Below are 15,938 nucleotides of genomic sequence, written 5' to 3' on the forward strand. Positions count from 1 at the left end.
ATCATAAACTATAGAGTTACAAAGATCACCCATAACCATTGTGCCCCTAGTGATCTAGCTGCTTTGGAGAAAATCATTTGCCAGATGACAAATAATAAAACACCATCAGGCACAGGCGGCACGATCATTAGAGTCTCAGATGGATTCAACAAAACACTAGAGTGAGAGACTGAGTTTGTGCCTACCAGCGCAGCCATCTATATATCATTTAGGCATGAAAAATGGAAAAGAGGATGAAAAGAAATGGTGTTTTCTAGAGAAGATGAAGAGTAGAAATTTATGAACTGCATTTGAACTGGGAATAGTGAGATTAGTAATCGCTGACGTCACGCAAATTAGATATTTTTTGGATGCATTTTGAGCTTAGCTTGAAGCATAACTGAATTTAGTGTTAGGAATGTTTAAAATAATGTTGAGTGACAGAATTGAGAAAAGAACGACAAGAAGAATGGTCCTCACGTCAGTGATCTTTGGAGGAGGACACTGTCCCTCCTCCTGTGTGCACAGGTCTCTGTAGATGCAGGATTTTGTTGTGCTGCACCACACGCAGTTATACTTCTGATCAGCGTTCTTACACAAACTGCAGTCCTCACGTCTAACAGAGCAGTTGTAGAGCACCACTGAGTAGAAGAATAAAGGAAAACAAAGCAATTCAGAAAACTGACACTGAATTCATTGTCTTTAAAAAAAAAAAACCTGTTGTTGATCACAATTTTTTTCCTGAAATTGTGAGTTATGCAAATTAGGCTGTTTGTTGTTTTATGTGGTGATTTATTAGTCACATCTAGCACAAAGATTTTTGATGCTCATTGTTTTTGTGGCAGATCAACACAACTCCGAATATGCAGGCTGGCAGTTGTATATTTTAAAAGATATTGGCTTTAATGTTATGTAGATAACTGCTGTGCATTCAGTTAATAGCCTACCTTGCAGAATAGCTTAGTATGGCTTAAAGGGATAGTTCATGTTTAGTAGATGAGCACTTACAAAATGACATCTTCCAGTTAAAAAATGCACATAAAATGTTTCTGAAGAAACATAAATGCTCTTTTAAGTAGTTTAAGGGATAGTTTGCCCCAAAATGAAAATTTATAAAAAAAAAAAAATCAATTTTCAGTCCTCCAAGTCCTCATCTGCTAAACATGTCTAAAACATTACTAGTTGGATACAAAAACAAGATTCGAAAGATCAGTCTCCAAGATGCTAATGATATATAACATATGTTAATCTGCTTATTTTATAAGAGGTCTATCAGATGTTCATACACAACCTTGCCATATCTTGACAATCCACATGTTTACTGCGGCTTCTTCTGAGCTATGATGATGAAAATTCATTGAAATGTACCTCTGAGGGTGCTGTCAATCTTCCTGTCCGTGCTTTTATCCTTTATGTAGAATGTCACATTCACCTCTGGCTCTTTGTCATATTCAAACTGGCATAAAACAGAAGAAAGGTATCGTTAAAGAAACAAGACACACATATACACCACTGCATGTGGAACAACTGTGCGCTACAGCAAATTCTCCTCCTGCCAACATGATGTCTTTGTGAACCCGATCACTGTGTGTTTGTTATGCACACACATGACTGAGCCCTACACACACGTGCAGCTCAATAGCTGGGAATGCCATATTGGCTGCTGCTCAAACTCCAGAAACAAATTGATGTATGAACAGAGAAGAAGTAGAAAGTGAGGGAGACATAATAGAAGGAGGAATACGAGTGGAGCGTACTGACCTCATATCCCTCAAATCTGTACTTTGACCCATCAGCCACCACAGTCACCTCGCCCACCTGTTTCATGAGCTCAGTGCCGATCTGAAAGGTACTGCCCTGAGAAACATGAAGAAAGAGTATTGCTGCTTATGCAGGCTCTAAAAACAGGTATTTTACTATAAAAAAATCATTCTGACAAATAGCCTCACAGAGATATTTGGTAAATATTTTTCTTTATTCCATCTTTATTGCTCTCTGACATATTTGATTCTGATTGCTCAATTGTTATGGTTCTGTGATAAATTATGTAGTTATTGCTAGCATTATATGAAGTGGTATAAGAGAATCACACTAGAAAAAAAAGGAAATTCCTTAACAGTACAATAAGCCCTATTTTTAAAGACTTTTTTATAATGTAAAATCATTTAATTAAATCAATAACTCACATACATTTATACACTGTATTCAGTAAGCATAATTCAATAATGTCTAATAGATTATAAATTATTCTTTACATAGAATTAATTAATTAATTAAATAAATAAATACATACAAATATTCAAGAAAACCTCAGGATATTCCATGCATACATTTGATACACTAATATACTAAACATAACAACCACACTATGTACAATAATAAGTAATGCATGTATTTTACCTCATATTTCCTCAAATTTTTGCCCTGAAATTGGATGGGGGTTTTAATTCCTACAGGAATAAGCAGAGGTTCTGGGATCTCAAACTGAGGACAACTGTCATTCTGCAAGAATCATACAAATAAATAAAATAAAACTGTTATTAGTCCTGTTTTGTCACCAAAAGTTGATTGCTCACCGTAAATTAAAGCACAAACAGGCATATTAATTTACATATGCATGCACTCTTCCTAACATGACTCACCTCCATGTGTTGTATGATATGATCACCCTTGACAGTGTCATCTCTATCACTGCATGTGTGATCCTGAATGTTCCACTGGCAGCCCCACTTACTGGTCACACATGCAATGCATCTGCAGGACACACAACCACCCAGTCAAAAGACTAATCTAAAGAAATGCTATATGGAAGACACATGTCTTAAACACTGCCTGATACTCACGGTGTATTCTCCGATCTCTTCACCACTGCTGCACAGTTGTAAAACTCAAACTTACTAGATGCCACTTCAATGCTGTCATTAACCTTGATCTTCACCGGCACTGCCACAAAATCTACACACATGCATATGAGAATCATATGAGCTTTTAGGAAATATAGTAATTCATATGGCCAGTTCTGTTCATGGGTTCGATTCCCAAAGAAAGTACAACCTGATATAAGCTTTTGTAGCTACAGAATCATTGCAAATGGGAATCATATCAGCTTTTAAGCAGGAGTATTAGGCCATTTTTTTTCATTTCTAGAGCTCAAGAGGAACTAGATACACCAAGGTCATGGGTTCGATTCCCCCAAAAAACAACCTGATATAAGCTTTTATAACTACAGAATAATTGCAAATGGGAATCATATCAGCTTTTATGCAAGAACATTTCATACTACTAATTTTGAATTTCTAGAGCTCAAGAGGTGCTACATACGTTAAGGTCATGGGTTCGATTCCCCCAAAAAACAACCTGATATAAGCTTTTATAACTACAGAATAATTGCAAATGGGAATCATATCAGCTTTTATGCGAGAACATTTCATACAACTAATTTTGAATTTCTAGAGCTCAAGAGGTGCCACATAGGTTAAGGTCATGGGTTTGATTCCCAAGGAAAGTAAAACCTGATTAAAGCTTTTGTAACTCTAGAATCATGGGAAATAGGAATCATATCAGTTTTTAGGCAAGAGCAGTTCATATAGCCAATTCTGAACTTGTAAGGCTCAAAAAGGTGCTAGCAACTTCAAAGTCATGGGTTTGATTACCCAGAAAATCATGATTTGATAAAACTTCTGTAACTCTAGAAACATGTGAAATGGGAATCATATCAGCTTTTATGTAGGAACAATTCATAGAACTCAATAGGTGCCAGATACGACAAGGTTGTGGGTTTGATTCCCGAGGAAAGGAGGACATGATAAAAGTTTTATGTAACTCCATAATCAATAAGTTTAACTTCAGAATCTATCTGGTAATAGATTTAGCTTCAGTGTAATGTTTTCATTCGATCAGTCTCCAAATTAAAAATCACAAAACTAGCAAATTACAAAACATGAAGAAATGAAAAATTTAAGCCGGACATAATTTTCAGGCATTCTGCAAGACAAACACCATCTGTTTGTTTCGTGAGTAAAGCAGGCAGCGAGAGGACGGCTTCACAGTAGGTGATTATTAAGTTAAAGGCAAAGAGGATGCCCTCACCTTGTGTCTCAGGTGTGGGTGGTATGTTCTCAGAGGTCGGGAGATCACAGATGACCTGTGTGCCTTGCATAGTTGCTAGACTTTTGTAGCTATCAAACTCACAGTGGAGTTTATAAGAACTGCTGACACTGGGGAGGGAGGGGATGTCAATCATCACCTGCAAGTTTAAACCAGAAAATAAGGTTTTAGGAAATAACTAAATAAATACAAACATATATGAATGAATGAATGAATGAATGAATGAATGAATGAATGAATGAATGAATGAACAAGCGAATGAATAAGGAAAACATCAGTTCTCGCACATTTTGAACAGGAAATGTATTTTCTAACTGTTTATGATTATTGATTGACAATTTTTTAAAATACTGAATAGTGATGAGCAAGCAAGAAAAAAATATTTTAAAAGAGAATATTTTTATTATTTACTTTTTAAATAATATTTGTCAATCACTTAATAAGGTTTTATTGTTTACCATAAATTTTTGCTGCGATAAACACAATGTTACAATTTCCTTACAATTCTAGGTTTTTTCACAACTGTATTTCCCCTGAAATATGTAATAAGAAATTTGAAATAATATAGAATTTAGCGAGTAGTAAACAAGTTAGAAGTATACTGCCTTTATTCATTACCAATGATCCAGGAAGTTAATTATGTTATACAGGAAGCCTCTTCAATCAACCATGATCACTTGAGTTTCTTCTAAAACATATTAGAAATGCATGAAAAGTGCTCTGTGTGTTCATGTGGTATGGAATGATAGTTTCAGATGCCTTGTTTAGTAACTTCATCATGTCATCTCATGAAAAAAGGATTAGACTCACAGACTGGATCTGTTACGGACAGTAAATATCAATCCTGAGTCAATCCTTAAGAGGTTAGGGTTTGAAATAATGGCAGACTTTATCACAATGTGTGTGTGTGTGTGTGTGTGTGTGTGTTCATGTTATGCTTTAGTACCTGTGTACTTTCTTTTTTCTTGCAGCTCATGTTGGGGGGCTCAAAGGACTTAATAGATACACATGTTTGATTTGGACTCCACAACCAAGCGTTCTCTTCTAATCCTTTGTGACAATCCTTTTTCCTAGTACAACTGCAGGTGCAAAGCAGACAAACACAGGTTATTACCAGTATTAGCCATACTGCATTCACTTTAACTGGACTGCACACAGATATCTACCACATACTGCTTGCTAAAATGTAACCAGCAACTCTAAGACTTTGATTACACCATATTTTAGAATTAAACTATTTCAAATTGAGATCACTAAACTGCTCAGTATTCTAAAGCATACTTTAATAATGATGTTAGTCACATGACCCAAAGGGTCCATGGGTATAAGTTTATTTGACAGTAGAAATATTAAACTCTGTTGTAGAATGGCAGTTTCATTACTTGTCCTGTCTTTTACTGGACAAGAATGCCCAACTGATGGTGTGCTTTTGGTAATAAAATGAGTCTAAAAGACTTACCGGCCTTCCAACACACACCAGCCACAATATGGGTCCCGTTGGGAGATGCATGATTGACAATCATTCTTCTGTTCACAGGCCTGCACTGGGACTTTGGTGATCTAAGCAAAAGAGAAGCAAATAAGACACAGCCACATCCTTTAAATGACTAAATTGTTAAATTATTTAGTTTAAGATGCCTAATAACTAATGCATATGTGATTTGAAGGTTCAGCTTTTGTATTAAGAGTTTGAGGTGAGATCACATTATAAAAAAAGGTCCATTGCGAAGCAGTTTTTGCCATACCTTTAGGTCCCAAAACTTTTACCATATCCATATCATCTCAGCAACATCAGAAGATCAGAAGCATTGCCTTACAAAATAAAATTTGTGTGCAACATACTCAATTTATGAAGCAGCTTATGGCAGTTAACTTAAGTGATCCACTTTAAGGCTGAGTTTCCTGCTTCTAATATATGGAACATGTGAATGAGCAAAATGACTGATGGGAAAAGAGTGCCCCAAATTCTTCCGATTGGCTAAAACAATGTGACATAGCCTGCTCTTACATTTTGTGGCAGATTACAGAGTCTAGGGATGTCACATGCAATATTTCAAGATATCTCTATATGTTGTCTGCACCATTTCATAAAAAAATCCATCAAGATTGGCAAGCCTACATCATTCAGACAGGTTTTAACTAGTGCACGATCTCTATTGACACAATGTGATATATGAGTTGTGGATGTGTTTATAAACAAACCTTTCTGCCAGTGGTGATGTACAAGATATCCAAATTTGAATTAAAAAAGAGGTTTTTGTTCACCCCACCATCTGTGCGTTCCCCTGAAATCTTTTTATAAAGACCAGGGTGACTGAGGTCAAGATGCACCTGCAAGCAGAAAGTTAATTAATTCATGCATTTGGTAAATACATTTATCCAAAGCAACTTACTTGTACTGTAAACACTGTATTATATGAGCAGTACAGCTAGAGCAAGTCCTATGGTTAAGTCTATTACTCAAGTGGTTGTAGCTCATACTGTAAATCACCCATTCTTGGTTTTAAACCAACAACCTTTTGGATACCAGCCTGTATTATTAACGACCAAGCTAGACCACCACAGCAGTCAAACCTCAAGGGATTTAGTGAAAATTAAAGTGGATAGGAACCAGACCCTGGAATGGGACTCACCTTTAAGACATCTGCTCCACTGGTTCCCAAAAATGCCACAGTGTGCTCATTCTCCACTGCCACAGCTACAGCTGTCAGCATGTCATTTCGGGTGTAGATGGGTTTGACAGCCAGAGCGTACTCAGGTTTACTGGCTAGTGGAGATGGAAGGAACTCTGCACCGCACTTATATGCCTTCACCATTTCCTTCTGTTGGGTGAAAACACATACCACATTCAGAAGGGTCGTAAAGGCCCACACAAAATAGAACCAGAATTGAAGCAACACAACAACTCACGTCTCTTTTGGTCTTGCAGATGGCCTCAGGCTTGGAGATGTAGGGTGAATAAACGGTCTTTGGTTTCTCGTCCTCCAGAACTTCTCCTATGTAGCAAGACTCAATCACCTCCTTAAGCCTGGCATTAATGCTGCTGAGCGGATACATGCACAAGGCAGAACGGCCACCATCCTCATCCGCGCTGAACACAGCAAACAGAACTTTATCGTTGAGATTCGAAGGGATGATCTCCCTAGCCAAAACTTCTCCTGGTCTGGCCAGATATGCTGCTTGGACCTTGTTGTATGTGTATTCCTGTTGTTCAGTTTTGATGGAGCAGTTGAGCTGGAGCTCGGTGTAAGAATAGTAATGATGGTCATTCTCGCACAGACGTGCTATAAATGTGCTATTCCTACTGTCACTGGTGCCTGGAGTACGTGAGAACAAGTAGTAGATGTAGCCATTATCTTTGAAAGCATGACGAAAGTCGTGGAGGTAACGCTGGACAAAAGGACTAGCTTGCACAGTGGAAGCATCAACCATGTTCTCAAAGACATCCATTTCTCCATACTCCTGCAGCAATCGGGTGCTAATGAGTTTCGAACTGTCTGAGCTACCATAGCCCTTCCCTACAAGAAATACGCTGAGGTTTGCATTATTATTATTATCTTCAATAAAATAAGAAATAACTCCCACAACGGTAACAGACTCTTCTGTGCTGGCTACATATGTCTTCTCGCCTTTAGTGTCACTGTAGTACACCTGTTTGTCCACGCTGTTGAGGTTTAACAAAGAGCAGATGCCCCTGAAAAGGCTTCCACAAACAATCAAGGTGCCGTTGGCGGAATTTACCAGCAGGAGTTTGTTGATGTTGTCCATATCCTTTGCATCAGTGCAATGTGCAGTGATTGGTGGAGTGCAGTGTGGGTTGTCCTTCTTAGGGCCTGTTACAGCACTGCTTTCCTTCAGCAGGTCATAGTTTAGCTGATAGATGTTATTAATGGCACCCACGTAAATTCGACCGGTTAGAGGGTCCTGAACGACATTGTTGATGACGGTATCAGACAAGAAATAATCTTGAGTATCGTCACAGCAAGATGAGCCAAAACACAGCAGCAGGGACAATGCTGCCAGGGCCCTCCACGCCATCTCTTGAAGAGAGAGAAAGAAAACAAGATATATATATATAATGTATGAAGACAAGTTACATACTGTCACGAAACTGCTAGGATGTCTAGATTTATTAATTAATTAATAAATTAATTATAAATTAATTATAATTAATTATAAATATGAATTCACCTCTAATATAGTGTTTTTAATTTATGAAACAAAATGCATTTTGATTAGTTTTTCGGGGGGTGGGGGGGGGGGGGGGGGTGATACAGCTATCCTACCAAAATTAGTTTGGCATAATCTTTTTTATTATTTTTAGTTGAAAAAGATTTCCGTTCTGGTATTAAAATGTCAGGTGGTATAACTTCCTAAACATAATAATATTTATGAATTCATGATAATAATTACTAATTAATTTGTAAAATTGAAAACTGAAAAGCGTATTTTAAAACTTTTTGTAAATAATTTATCAAGTTTGTAAAGTCACATGTATTAGCATTTATAAGGAAGATGTTTTACTTTTAGCTTGATGTCTACACCATATAAAATTTTTCATTGAATTTAAACATTTGCTGAAAATAGTTTTAATGTGTTGCTTTTTCAAAAGAATCCAACTTGAATACATAAAATACATTTTTAAGAACTTGGAACATGAGTTTTAAACTAAATTAATAAAAGATCATTCATTTTCGCTATCTCATTTGTCATTGACCCAATAGAGATGCTCGTCTTAGCAGGCACCACTAATAAATTCACAGCTGAAAACTGAAGTCTTTTTAGAAACTGGAGAATTTCTTTAGTACGCATCATTATACTATACTGAAGTAAGCACTAGTGAAAAGTGCTACCAACAAAGACTAAGTTAAAAGAAAAATCGATCAGGCCTCTCAACTGTTCCCTCAGAGGGGTTGCAGATGGTTGGTGATTTGACACGCTGATACAAGCAAAGCATTTCTAAAGAAGCTCGTCCTCCACCCCTGCACTCCTTTCATTCTCCTTTTCATCCATCCCCTCAGCACTTCAAGCAGGTCCTAAAAAAACTGGGGCGGAAGTCAAACGCTGATCAAAGCAATCACAGGCCAGCCTGATTCCAGCATAACAGAAGGTGGCTCAATGAATTATGGGTACAACCTCAGCAGGTGGGCCAAACAAATCCTGTCCTCCTTCCTGTAAACAACCCCTATAATAACCAGCACAGCATGCAAAGTTATTGTGTTAGACAGGATAATCTAATCACAGTCGTGAACATTCTTGAGCTAATTTTAGATGTTTATAAGGTTGCAAAAGTAGTTGGGGGAAATGAAATATTAACCATATTCACTCAATATTTCTGACCATTCCATTACTCCCCATTCCATTACTTATCTGCCTAAATGTGGAGACAATCCTCTGGAGTGGACTTCCACATAACTGACTGAGGTGTTTAGACTGCCAGAGCAAATACTTTCACTGCAAATCGAATGGCAGGAGTCTCTCAGACACCACGATCCTGAGCCCAGAGCTCATAAAGAATTCATGCTAAGAGTTTAGCGGGTATTACAGCTTATTGGCTTTAATGACGGGGCTCCAGAGACACGATGTGAGGCAGGGCAGAAGTGACAGGCTTTTTCTCTTTACTTGGTGTCTGTCAGAGCTCTAGTGTGCAGGGTTTCAATGAGATTAGAGGTTACTGTGGGGGGGAGTGTGTTACATTTTGTGTGTGTGAGTCTAGTGTTAACTGTTAACAGGAGGCGGTCTTTGCAACTGATTCAGAGCACATGGGTGATTTGTCTGGACTGTACAGCTTTAGAAAAAAGTGACCGGGAGGATAGGTTTTAGCAAATTGTCAAGTTTCATTATGAATATTTAGACTGACAATTCCCCTCAAACACAAGACCAAATTATTAACAGGAACAATGATGCCAGTCTCTAAGTATAGACTTGATATTTGTGCTGAGTGTGCTACACGGCTCTGACTAAACATCACAAAAGAATGCAGTGTGCCTTATGACACATTTCTTGATTTGCATGTTAACACAGACAAACAGTAGTCATTGGTGGGGCTTGCTAAGGCAGGCTTTCCTATTGCTAGCACATTCTCAGGCTTAGCCCTAAGTATTATGTTCAAAAATCCACTGTTCTTATGAAAAGTATTTAAGGAGGATACATTCAGGATCAATTCTAAAACGTTCAAAAGATAATTCCACAGATCAACTTTGAAACAGTTCTTTATTGGAATCCATGGTATCATGAAGAACCTTTAACATCCATCCTGTACAAATGTTTTTTTTTTACAGCAGAAAAAAAAATGTTGTTTGGATGTTCTTTAAATGTTCTTCACAATGGTTCTTTTAAGAACTTGTAAGAGTGAAGAAAGTAATAGTCATGGTAGTCATATTGGTTTGGAGTAAGCATGATTGTGAGTAAATAACAGAATTTACATTCTAGGGTGAACTATCCTATTAAGTCAGAAGCTATAGTGTCTAAAAGGTAATTTAATAGCATTTTTTGTTATGGCCAAAGTTATGGTTCCAGAATATCACAGAAACCTATGGACAGTGGAACACTCCATAAACACCTTATCAAGCATCCTTAAGACAACCACATAGCAACTTGCTAAAAAACACTTCTTAGCATCATCTTAGCAGCACCCTGGCAACCACCCAAAACACCCTAGCACTGTTGCAGGGAGTTCTCCAAACACCACTCGTAATCTTCAGAAAATCTAGTTTTATCAACCCTCATACACAAACAAGGACACACTGCCAGAACATCCTGCCTAAACGTGACCAGTAATCACGCTTAAAAACATTTCAACAAGAATGAGTAGGAAGTCTGTTTGCACGTTTCTGTATGGGTGTATTCCTTGGATTTACCACTGAGGGCATGTCTCAGATGAGATTTCCTTCATTTCTCAATGCTTTTCTGATCCAGAGCCAAACCAAACACATTTTCTCTAAATTACTTTAGGGCTATCTCAACCTGAGCTGCCGGTAAATTAACTCGCAATGCAGCAGAAGTATGAACAAGAAAGGAGGCCTGCGTTTGATGCTCATATTGTGAGTGGGAGTGTGTATTGCAGTTCAGATCAGCAGCACCAGTGTGTTATTACTTCTCTCTGTGTTAAGAAAAACGACTGGTAGCAGAGTGCACAAGCAGACAAGTGCTAAACCAGTACTACTCTTACCGCGGGGCATTATGCTGAAATTTCTCAGCCAAGTTAATAGTAAACCCCACATCTTCTCTCAAACTCCCAAGCAGACTTCCCTCTCGCATACAAACTTTGATTGACCGTCCACAGCAGCTTGTTTCCTCACTCTCTTTACGGCTAACTCATGTATCATTTACAATATTCCCTCATATTTTTCTCATTAAACTGGGTCTTACTTTTTCCTGTCCCAGCTTGTAAGTATACATAGAGACAGCACATGGTTTGCCAACGGCAGATAGGGATTTGTTCGGGAAACCTGTCTGAAACTTGTCATGGTTTGGTTGGTTAGCATGGTTCAGTTAGCTCATACTGGTAGATGGATGTTACTACATTGTTCTGCTAACAAAAAGTGAGTTAATTAAATTCACAATTAGTTATTGTCCTTTAGGGCTGTACCACACACACACACACACACACACACACATATAACTACATTATAACATGGCTTATTGCTATAGTCAAATTGTGAAGAGTTTTTTCATTTCATCTGACTGATGCTGAAGCACTTTATAATGAGCTGTAAGCGTGCAAATAAACATAGCTGCACTCTTTATTTGGAATATGGGCAAAAAATTACTATAAAATAAAAGGATTTGCATTATTTTTATTAAATACTCAATTTTATATTTTTTGTTATTATTCAATTTCTTTTATCCTTTTATCGTTCAACCTACAAAAAAATATATATATATTTCAGCTTTTACATTATTTTTTTTCGAGCAGATGCATTCCTCAACAAAATCACAGAATACAGAATGATAAATTATTTCTAAATAACGCTATGTAAGTTATCTTGAAAAAAATCCTTTATTTTTTTTCATATTGAAGAAAAAACATTTCGCTGTCAGTTTTTTTTTTCAATATCGCACAGCACTATATACTTTACTCTAATAGAAGTTTTGAGGGCTCTTCAAAGTTCACATGCTAACCAATGCTAATAGATTGACTTCTCTAGATGTTCTAGATCTACTCAGACTGAAAATAGCCAGTATTTTAGCGATTCCGTTTGGTGATGCTATTGGCATAGAAATCACACACTTCACCTTTAAAACTTGCTTTTTGGTAATGCAGAGTGGGATGCCAGGTACTGCCCTCTTGTCATGGCCACCTCTGCCTTTGCTTTTCAATGACTGTCTCCACGGACGGCTCGGAATGATTGACGGGTGAGACCGGCAGACTAATTAAGGCTGGGATCAGAGGGACCACGAGTGGCTGGATACGCACAGGTAAATTCAGGCCAGTACTGAAAGAGCTCTTTGAATATGTAAAAGGGAGATATTTAAACTATCCCAGTCTCTTGGAAGATTTGCCTCTTACTTTGGCTAGGCCCCAAATGGCACATTCAAAGTGGACTTATGTGGCCTTCACTTGTATGTGTCTGTGAAGTCAACGAGACTGTATGGTGTCATAATTATAGTTTAAAAGGACCCAACATTTAATCTTAACTAAATGTATCAGACAGCGCAAACAAGATATTCAAATGCGAGTGGAAAATACACTCCATTGCTTTGTCAATGACCTGAATTTTGTCAATGTATCAATGAAAATTAAATGTACAGCTGACATTTTAATTCTTTTTTCAGAAAAATCTAACAAATGACTTCAGAATACATGAAATATAGTTTAGAGACTTTTTTTTTTTTTTTTACTTTTATTGTGCTTTTTTGTCATTTTGGAGCTCAGCGGCCCACATATCCATTCACTTTCATTTTGAGAATAATCATGCTAATATATATATATGTAAAGTCATATTTTGTGAAAGACCCAGCTAGGAAATTCCTCAACATTTCTCCTTTCTTGATCCTTGAAAGAAACCAAGCCATTCAGCTTGAAATGACATGAGGGTGAGTACATTAAGACAGAATATAAATATATATCTCTTATCTGTTTAAAGTGTTTGGTGTTTGAACTTGAAAATTAAGGGGGATCGGGACAGAGATGCAGGACAGACAATTAAAGTGGATACGACTGAGCAAAGCTGCATTGAGGCACTTACAGATCGAGGTTAATAGCAAGAATGCCCTTGTATAACATGCCAGTGTGTGTGTGAGAGGGATGAAGAGAGAGTGAAGGAGAGTGTGTTCACTACCCAGATGGTCCCAACCAAGTGAGAGACGAGTGCAAAGGTTACGGTAATTACTCTGGCTGGATATGAACTAGTTCAAGGCTCTGATGGTCAGCAGGAGGACGAAGGGGACAAACAAACAGATAAAGAGCATCTCACCCTCTCCTCTAGACAGACCGTCTCGTCTGTATATGTGCCTTCATGAAGCTGATGAATTAACCCTCTTCCTCATTAGCGTTCCTGAAACATCTCTATCACAATCCCTGCATCTTGCTGTCTTTCCCTCTCGCTCGCATGCTTTTTTTGTGCTCAATCACTGGTGCTGCAGATAATCACTCTATTCTACAGCTGTCAGCCGCAGAGAGAGGGAGTGAATGGGAGATGAAAGTGAGTGAAACACGTAGCCCAGGCTTTCATAAGCCAGGTTCGAGCACAGAATGGCCAAAAACAGTTTAGTTTCATAAATCTCCTCAAAAACAATTTTGATGCAATTTGTCAGCAACACATCAACTGCTGTTACACGGGCAGGGATCAAAGCGGAGCGTGCATGTGCGCGAGCATGACGTGCATGTTGGAAGATCGTAGGATAGACCGAGCCAAGAGGATAGAGAGAATGTTTTATGCTAATGTTATCTAAACGACTCTTGTTTAGGACAGAGTTCATTAATATCTTGGTATATCAGCACATCCCCATTAATCTCCAAAAACGACAAGAGATATTCAGGCTTTCATGCTGCATTCTAGGCAATTTGTAAATATTCCACCGTCTACTTGAAAATAACCACTGTAACGATTCAAGGTCACAAATCTGACTTGAGTGAGATCAACAATTTGGCATCATTTTCAAGCAACTTTGGAGTCCAGGAACAGCAAAGGTGTGTGTGTAGGGGGTGTGGGGGTGGTGGGGTTGTGGATATGGGGATACGCACACACACACACACTATTATAAATATATATACAAATATAACAAATAGACTTATTAACAATATAAGTTGTGAAAAGAACACTACAAATATATTGAATATGATTAAATATTACATTTAAAATGTTTATTTTTCAGCTGTACTGAAATAGTGGGCAGAAAAAATTATTTTCAAATAACTTTTTCCAATATTTCATATGTAATCATTTTTTTTGCTTCTATTACAGTGGCAATAAAAGGCAATTATTTAATATAAAAAAGTATTATGTCTTTATAATATTAATTAAAACAAATTATATGCTTTGTGTGTCTATTTTTTTATTATTGCTATTTTTCCATTCAATTATTAGTGTATTTTATGGCTTATTATTTTGTTGTTCAAAGCAACTAATTGTTAATTTGTGTTGTTTATATTAAGATTTTCAATAATACTTTATTTTTAGGTCTAATTCTCACTATTTACTAGTCACTTATTGGCATGCAACATATTGGCTGATTGGTGGTGGTTGAAATTACCTCCTATGTAAAGGAAAAGCGCTATACAAATGGAAGGAATTATTTATTAGTAGTAGTAGTAGTAGTAGTACTTATTAGGCACATATTAATGCCTTATACTGCATGACCATGTTCTAGATCCCTTAACCCGACCCAATACCTAAACTTTACAACCACCTTACTATTTATTAATAAGCAGCATATTACGAGTTTATTGAAGGGAAACTCTTATATAAAGAGCTGCCAAATTTTTTTATTTACAATGTCATTGATATCACACTTCTTATATTTCTCACAGTATAAATGGATATTTTACATGAAAATATATCCTTATTTTACAAGATAGAAGTAAGCTACTTCCAGTGAATGTGCGAGACTTTAGATTTATTCACCACAATACAGTAAGTGCCGTTTATAGCAAAACTATTTTGAGTGTTTATGATTATAGAAATAAAAAGTTATTTTTGCAATATCAAGTGCCATAACATTTTTGTACAGCTAAAGCAATTAGAAGCATCACTGGAATCTTTAACTTCAAGTTAAAAATAGCCGCACCTGCTTGTATGTTTAAAATAATGTCAGTAGCTTCCATTATGTTTAGAAACTGGGTCCTTTGGCATCAATTAATTCCAAAAAATCCTTCCTTAAAATGTCCATACAGCTAATGGTCAACATTACGAATGAACCAACAATTAAGAAAGAAAGAAATTTTGAGTATATTCTAAACTGCTACACTGGCTTGATCCTTTTCCTAAATGAAAACTGTTCTATGGTCTTAGGCGACTCATCCACAAATCCAATTTCGCATCGCCTCATTCACACCTGAATAACTCAAACACTAACAAATGTTGACAAGTTTGGTTTCTTTTGCAGTCTGCTACACAGACACAAACTCATGGCATGCACGTATGCCCACGGACACACGCAAACAGTGGTGTGGAGCTGTGTCATCTCTCCCAGTGGCTCATGGAGAACAGCAGGCATGTTGATTAAATTTGACTGCTCATTGTGCCCAATCTATAATTCTCTCCACTTCAGCGCCTTCAACAAGCTAAGAATACAAAGAGGATCCCCCGAGCCATTACCTTGAATATTCACGCGCACACACAAAGTTAAGGGATTGTCTTCGCACCCCTGTGTGCCTCGACTTTGCCCGAATGAAACCTCGAATAGTT

The 15,938-nt window shown here is 37.3% G+C and overlaps 1 protein-coding gene across 3 annotated transcripts in view; it reads right to left on the reverse strand.

Annotated features, from left to right (window-relative positions):
- The window catches only part of plxnb2a.1 (plexin b2a, tandem duplicate 1), a 97,872-nt gene that overhangs the window by 15,435 nt on the left and 66,499 nt on the right, over window positions 1-15,938 (reverse strand). For all 3 annotated transcript variants that reach the window (XR_009423981.1, XM_059511065.1, XM_059511066.1), the window contains 12 exons: window positions 6,997-8,126; window positions 6,720-6,908; window positions 6,289-6,417; window positions 5,546-5,646; window positions 5,033-5,165; window positions 4,069-4,225; window positions 2,823-2,934; window positions 2,622-2,733; window positions 2,380-2,481; window positions 1,741-1,836; window positions 1,348-1,435; window positions 460-620 (listed from right to left, as the gene is read on the reverse strand). Coding sequence is in view for 2 of the 3 variants with exons in the window: in XM_059511065.1 (XP_059367048.1) it covers window positions 460-620; window positions 1,348-1,435; window positions 1,741-1,836; window positions 2,380-2,481; window positions 2,622-2,733; window positions 2,823-2,934; window positions 4,069-4,225; window positions 5,033-5,165; window positions 5,546-5,646; window positions 6,289-6,417; window positions 6,720-6,908; window positions 6,997-8,124 (2,508 nt within the window). In the remaining variant the exon portion in view is untranslated. The remainder of the gene's footprint in view (window positions 1-459; window positions 621-1,347; window positions 1,436-1,740; window positions 1,837-2,379; window positions 2,482-2,621; window positions 2,734-2,822; window positions 2,935-4,068; window positions 4,226-5,032; window positions 5,166-5,545; window positions 5,647-6,288; window positions 6,418-6,719; window positions 6,909-6,996; window positions 8,127-15,938) is intronic.

The sequence above is a fragment of the Carassius carassius genome, chromosome 26 (assembly GCF_963082965.1).
Source record: "Carassius carassius chromosome 26, fCarCar2.1, whole genome shotgun sequence".
Taxonomy (NCBI): Eukaryota; Metazoa; Chordata; class Actinopteri; order Cypriniformes; family Cyprinidae; genus Carassius; species Carassius carassius.